This window comes from Psittacula echo, assembly GCF_963264785.1.
Source record: "Psittacula echo genome assembly, chromosome: 1".
NCBI lineage: Eukaryota > Metazoa > Chordata > Aves > Psittaciformes > Psittacidae > Psittacula > Psittacula echo.
In genome coordinates this window covers 13,707,643-13,715,183 of record NC_137735.1, presented here as the reverse complement: position 1 = coordinate 13,715,183, position 7,541 = coordinate 13,707,643, and the positions used below count along the sequence as shown (strand labels likewise).

The following is a 7,541-nucleotide window of genomic DNA, read 5'->3' as shown; positions in this document are numbered from 1 at the left end:
AACGTATATGTATGAGCTATACAGGTAGAGAGACATCTTCCAGTACAGAGTTGCACTTCTCCTATCAAACATTTAAGAAAAAAACATAGTCCCTTCTATCCATCTAATAAAAGAACTCCTAAATCAGGGTATAATATTGATCATAATGTATTTTCTTTATATGAATGCAGTTATTAATAAAAGAGTAAAAAAAAATAATGTCTAATGTTTAAACAAAACATACTATATACATTTGGCTAAGCTGAAATATCATACCTTGCCAAATGAAGAAATGCTCTCTAACGGTATTTCCCCTAGCAGCTCAGTAGGTATGCAAGGCATGCAGTTCATTTCCTGCCAAAGTAGAGAAAAATGGGTAGGTCTGTGATAATATTGTTAGTGTGCTTGAAAAAGATCTTGGTTCTTAACATTGTAGTTGACTGTGTACACATAATTTGTCTTTTGGTCTCCTCAAAAATTTCCCAGGTACAACTTTCAGATTGAATCCCTTTTAGCTCTCAATGATGGAAGGCTCAATGGGAGGCAAAATAGGATTTTCCAGAGCATTACAGTCATCAGTGAGGAATACCAAGTCCTGGAGAAACAAAAGAGAAGGGTAACATATAAGGAGGAAGGCAGAAGATAGCACAGTGTTGAGAAGCTTAGGCTCTGATTCAGTTTTGCTTTTCAAAGGAGAAGATAGTGACAGAGAGAGCTGAAAACAGAGACTGTGTCCCTGTCAGTGCCTCTTGACCTACCCTTCTGCAGTAGGAGATCATGATGGTGTACAGGCTCCGGGCTTTTTCCTTCAGCTCACTCACTTCAAGCACTCTCTCACATCTGGGGTAGGCCACAAAGTCGCGGAGTTTTGCCAACACACAGTAATTCTGCAAAGCATGCAAAAGAGGTATGTGTAACCCCGTACACACACAGATTTATGTTTCTCATCCATCACTTACAAAATTCTTACTGCCTCTGTGGGAACCTTGAATTCCTACCTCTACGTACGTATGTATGTAACCTTCAGTTAGGAAAATTCACCATCAGTATTTCATAACAAAAATGTTTGGACCAAATAAGTGATTGGGAAAGCTCATAGACACAATTTTGGTCTGTCAGCTTATTTCTCACATGCTTTAGGATGCAGCAGTGCCAATACAATCAAATCTGCTTCTGTAGTGGGTAGAGTTACCTACAGAATAGGTGCACTGCTTCACTTCTAAGAGAGCATCTGGTTTAACTGCTAAACAGATTATCAATCACAGAGATGATTCCTTTATTCCCATATAATCAGCAATATTGTAAGCACAAAGCAAAATATATTTTAGAGTAATTTTTGTCTCAGACTTTGCAGTTTCAAAATAAAGCACAGCCAAAATGGATTTCGCAACATCCTTGTGAAGCTGATAAATATCCCAGCTCTTGCTTTACAGTGAGGGAAACTAAGGCACCGGTCTCACATTGCTTGGTTTTGCAATGAAGTGAGGCACTGGCAACTCTGCAATTGGGATATAGATGGTCATGACTAGCAAGTCTTGACAGTGTAATTGCCTCTGGCAAAATGTATCAGGCATCTCTTGCTATGTTGGATATTTTCTACTTTTTAGTTACCCAGTGGAGCACTGGGAAAAGAAGCAAAATATGTCAAATATCACAGGGCAGAATGCTATGACATAGCTATGTGTGCAGGAAGCTATTTCTATTTTGTCTTTGCTGGAAGATGACTACTGCTGTCTTTTCTCAGTATCACACTCTTATACCTTCAGGCATACTTTTTCTTTCTGGATTCAACAAGCGGCTGTTTAAAATAGGAAAAGCCAGGAAAGTATTCTTGCACTTATTTTTATTAAAACTGCAGTCCCAGAAGATACTCATCATATAAAATGAAGTAGATTTACTCAATGGAGAAAGTTTATTCTGCATTTCTTCTTTTAAACTATTACTCAAAGTTTTGTTGTGCGTATTTAACTTCTTAAAAGGCTCTCTCACAATAAATAAATAATGTACAGTAAGTAATCACTTCAAGATATCGTTTTCCTCCTTTTTGAAATTTTTAAACAAGTAAAATCTCAGAAGATTCCCAAAGATATTAATAAGGTTCAAAATCAGAGTGTTTTTTTTGGTCACTCATCTGTCTAGTTAATCAAGCTCTTAAAAATTTCTTTCAAATCACTCTTCTGGGGTGCAGTCTTAAGAGGTCTCTCTTTTTATCAGCTGCTTTTGCAGCACAGAGGTAAGAAAGTAGTGTGAAAACTTACATGTATGTCCAAGTACAGCCTGGGCAACATCTCCACACAGGAGTCCTGCAGGAAAGAAGAAAGACCTGTTGCAATTTTGTTCGGAGAGAAACTTGTGTCAAAAGCATGCATCTTTGCTGGAGCAGTTTTTAGGTAGACTCACCACAGCTTTGGAGGTCTGTAGCTCCTTAAAGGACTCAGTGATTTCTTTGCTCAGAGACAACACCCTTGAGTAGCAAGTTGGAGGGGCTGCTCTGGATAACAGGGCAGCAGACAGCAGAGCAATCAGACTCAGCAGCATCTTCATTGTAGGGAGCTTGTCCAAAGGAGGAGGAAGGGAGGAAAAAAATCACTGTTAGTGGGTAGGAGCTACTGGTAAGCATCAATGGGTAAGTTTGACAAGTCAGCTCCCAATTAAATAGTCTCCTGCATCAATGGAAAAAAAAAGAAAAAGCCTGGGGGTGGTCCAAGCAGCAGCTTGCTGCTGTTTTAAATTTCCTGCCAACCTATGAGGCAGAGCTGCTAGCACTTTCCTGCCCGGAGCAGGGAAAGGAGGGAATGAGGGTAACAAAAACAAACACTACTGATGTTTTTCATTCCAGAAAGAAAACAACCTAGTGAGCATCTCAAGCAACAGATATATGTGTAAGAAGCAGCACAGGGTTTTCAAAGTGTTGTAGGCCCTGATCCTGTATGTACATTAGCACATACACCTTTCTTGAGAATGTAATGTACAGCTGTGGGAGTACACAGGCTGCACATAGAGAGAAATCCTTCCAGGACTGGTGGCATATGTTATCAGTATCAATTAGACTTGCTTATCATCCCTAGCATGTCTGAAAGTCTACTGCTGTAAAGGAAACCTTCCAGGTCTAATGTCATTTTCTCTTTTAACCTATGCAGATACTCACAATTTCTTAATCGAAACAAAAGTGCTCGTTATGGTTGTTTGGAGAGACATGTGGATTTACAAATTTGTGGTCTCAAACAGAATGAATACATCTCTATATGGGTGTCATAAATGTATAAGAAATATTTTGCTTTCTGAGTCAAATTTATGAGGCTCTGTTCTTTTATTAGATGCCAGACGGTGCTGAGAAATCCAGGTGCCGGGATGCAGGCCTGAGGCTGAACATATGTTGTTCTTACATGTTAATTGTCTTGTAAAATGGACGTACCCTTGAATGAAGAACTGCTTATTTCACAAGTAACCCTCTCCCCTTTCAAATTCAGATTCTAGCTAGGTATTAACCAAATGAGTAAAACATCTGATGAAGTACTCCAATACCCTGTCATTGCAGTAGACCAGGAAGGTTCATCTGAAGGTGGGAGAAGGGGAAATGACTGAACATCTGTAAAAGAAAGGGCTTCCCAGCAGCCATTTTAGAGGGAAAATCAGAGTCTCCAACATTAGTGTTGGAAAGAAAAATATTTTCTATATGCTGCAGAAGACTTTGACTCAAATAGACTAAAACACCTGGAGGAAACAGAGAAAAAGAGATGCACACTATGGTCTTGTTGTTATATGTTTTTTTGCCCTCATAAAGAACGATTGGTTTAGTAACATCATGTGCTCCAGAAGGTCAAAGTGGCAGATACTAGGAAGGGAAAGAAAAGTTGGGAGTCCTGACTGAGGGGAATTTAGGACTGGCCTTGGCAAATGGGCTGATGAGTCTTATTTCCAGGAAAGACAGTTGTTGTCTAGACAAGGGAAGAGGCTGGAGGAAGACAGAAAACCTTCTGAGATGGCCCCAAGCAGCTGGGTCATAGATCTAAACACAGGTACCTAGACAATGTCCAAGGAAAGGATATGTCTTACTGTGAGCCATGCTGGTAAAGAAACAGGCTCTTAATCAGCATCTCATTACTGCAAAGAGTAGCTGAGGGTAGCAGTGAAATATTATGGTTCTATCACATTCTCATTTGGCAACCTGCTAAAATGTAATTGCTCTGCCAGAAGAGCAGTCTTCTGAACTGCATAAATGCTCTCCCACTACAAGAAGTCATCAACCCAACTGCTGCTAAGGATGGCTTCAAAATGAAGCATTTGTTTTTCTATTTTTTTTTTTTTTAAGTGCAAGCAATATTCTCTTTCTTGGTATTTTACCTATGTTAAGCCTACAGTGATGACTTAATTTCAAACTACAATTAAATACTATGGATCATGTTCGAAAAGATAGATGTCAAACATGGCCTCATGGCCACTTTTTGTCTGGAAAGAAATATCAGCAAAACAACTCTCCAAGTCCTCTGTCCTGGACATATTCAGGCAGCTGAAAGCTATTTCAAAATTTCTCTCATTAGAATGGGGTAACGTTAAAGGCGCCAATACCAGTTTGAAATTACATTATGAACTGAGCTTTACACTGATTGCCCAGGGCCAGGGAGGCAAATGTGTAGCTTCCTCTAGCCTAACACAATGCCTTGTCTCCCAAGTTGGGGTGAATACCTCATGCTTCCACTCAGTGGTCATGTCTGAGGGATCCTGGCATAAATGCTGAATGCCACTTATTGCTCCAAGTAGACATCCAGAGGAGGAAAAGCTCAACACTTGCACTGCACTGAGGGCTTATGATTTTTGTCCAAAAAGTGGGAGACCTGGGATACATTTCTTAGATTTTGAAGGTGCAGCATGCTGGCAATGGTCTGAGGCAGTGACAAAGGGAAGGGGGAGAAAAGGACTGGCATCCACCATTCATACCTTTGCAGCTGAGGTCTGCCTGGCCTCACACTTGTAGACTGCATAGCATAACTTCTGTCCTAAGAGGTGAGATTTGTTCAGCTGCACAACTTGCCCAGATGCTTTGCCACTGACAGGCACGGGAAAGGATCCACCCTTCCCTGTTCTTCTGTAGAACAGGGAAATGCAATTCGCTTGCTGACCAAGCTCTTTTTGGCCCAGAGAGCAAAGCAAAGGCTGGATGCAAACCTCACTAAAACATTTAACCAAATAAAAATATTACTGTCTATTTTGTGAAGAGGTGAAATTGCTGAAGTAATATGCTCTGAAGCTTTTACTCAGCTGCAGTATTCCTGCCTTGTGGTTTCTCCTTGATCCTGTATAAACAAAGTCATGGAAAGCCACCTGTATGTATGTCTACTCATAGAGCTAAAAAAATCAGTTACCCCTAGAAATACCAGAAAAAGGATTTTTTAATTTATTTTTTTTTTTTAGAAAAAAAAAAGGAAGAAAGTAAGGACCAGTGTTTAATTTCCTCACCTAAATCTTCTCCTCCCTGGGCCAGCTTACATGCATAGCTGTCTCCAACCCAGATGGATATTTTCCAACATCTACTAGCTCATCAGCACTTCTGCACATCTCAGCATGCAGAATATGCAACTCAGTTAAAAAAAAAAATACTCTCTTCTCAGTTATTTTCTATTTGTAGCTCATCAACAAGATTATCCTTGAGCTCTGAGTACATTAAATTTATGGTCCAGATATGAGCCAATAACTTCTTTGTCTCTAAGAAGCTCACTGGTGGCTTCAGGAGAACTTGTTAGTGACACCAGGGACTGTGAGTCCTTTCAGTTTAAGGCACCCTGCACAACTCTCAACCAGACACACAGTTACTGAAGCCCCTGAAATTTCAGAATCTTTTTTCAGTGATTGTTTTTATCTAGTCAGTTATGCAAAGCCATTTAGCTATTTATTAATTCTGGTGTGTACCCTACCTTGGGCAGAGAAGGTCTTTAACAGGGAGACACAAACTGTTCTTCACAAAGGCTAATAACATCTTAGAGGCAATATGGAAAAGGCAGTAGTCTTTAGAGCTATAGGAGGGGGAAAGGGCAAAGAGTCAAAACTCACCTGAAGATTGTCTCTATAGAGAAGATGCTATTTACAGCCCTTCCAGTCTGTGGAACGAAGCTCAGGCTGGCATGAGAAGAGAGCACAACAGGAGTCAATCAGAACCACCATATTTGTGATTATCCTCATGACATGGACAACTCCATCACAGACACATCTTTATAATACTCCTCAATTCACTGAGCATTTGAGGCCTCCGAGGGTTCAGGATATACACTCTCTAAGTTTTGTATCAACTCTTGAAGCTGATGATGTCGCTACAGCCCCGGCTGCTATTTACAGTGCATTTGTTTACTCTTTTATAAGGACTATTCCATAGTAAAAGAAGACACATGGGCTGAGAGGAAACTCAGAAGACTCTCATGACATAACTGTGTTATTGACATATTTTCTCTTTTTTTAAGTTTCGAGCTATGTTGTCCTTTTTGCTTCCAAGTTACTGAAAACTCAAACAATAATATTTTTCTAAAAGTCAAAGGGCTCACTATGCAGACAGAAATTCCTCCCGTGTTTGAGCAGCCTACCAGGGCCTCCACCAACTTTTGACAAAAGCCCTTTCAAGTTGCTGACTTCCCAACACCAAAATCCACTTGCTTAATGGAGATGTTTATTTTCAAATAGTCGGGGGCTGCTATTAGACACCTCATGAAATGGGCTTCTGATTATATTGAAAAATAAGAAAAGTAAACCAGCATTTTACAGAGAAAGCACTGTGTATTTAAGAAGTGATTCAAAGCCTAGTGACTCAGCTGGCTGTTGTGGCAGAAGTGCCACTTCTTGCTTCAGGGCAGAGCTAAACTGCCATGCAGTCTTCGATTTCAGCACAGGGCTTTTTGGAAACCCTGGAGTTTTGATTAAGGTCTTATATGTTTGTTGTGTTTTTTCTCTGTGCAACAGTGCACTGTATTGATCCTTTCTGTAGACATCAGCACTGAATTTCGGGATAGGGGCAGCCTCACACATTGCCCTGGGTCTCAAAGGTGCTGGTGCACAATGCTGCCAGCTGCCCCTAGTACAGAAGGGAAGCCGGGTATGGTAGCAGTGTGCCTGCAATTTGAAGGTGGGGCAATCCAATGGGTCTCCTTTTCTCTTGCATACTAGTGATAAGTCTCTGCTGGTGATCTGCATGGCTTGGCCAAGTTGTAGGCAATGGGCAAGGCAGGACCTCAGGGCTGTCACTGGGCTAGTGTTGCGATGCTGTTTCCCCATGAGAGTTAAGCAGAAGTCCTCTTTGCTTACTCAGTGGTGCAGGCTTCTTTTTTCTACACTGCTGTTGTTATTTTAAAACATTTACATATATATTGAGGAAACAGATGTTACTGCTCAAAAGCCTGTCCTTAGATAAAACGGGTGTTGAAGCAGCTAAGCCATCTGGATCAGAAAAAGAAATGAGATGTTCTGAAATCTGGAGGTCTTGCCAGCATGAACCTGGCACTGGGCACTTTCCCTGCAGGAAAACATATGGAAATGGGGAGTCCTGTGGTCCAGGACAGAGACAGGACACATCAGCAGGA

General features: G+C 40.8%; 1 protein-coding gene across 1 annotated transcript; it reads right to left on the bottom strand.

Annotated features, from left to right (window-relative positions):
- Positions 1 to 490: 490 nt before the first annotated feature.
- On the bottom strand, positions 491 to 2,840 carry CYTL1 (cytokine like 1; the record flags this gene model as incomplete). The annotated part of the gene is made up of 4 exons (XM_080620518.1): positions 2,380 to 2,840; positions 2,238 to 2,282; positions 738 to 866; positions 491 to 574 (listed from the first exon to the last, which is right to left on the bottom strand). The coding sequence occupies exons 1-4, from the start codon at positions 2,521 to 2,523 to the stop codon at positions 491 to 493; spliced, it is 402 nt and encodes a 133-aa protein (XP_080476644.1). The 5' UTR covers positions 2,524 to 2,840.
- Positions 2,841 to 7,541: the final 4,701 nt, after the last annotated feature.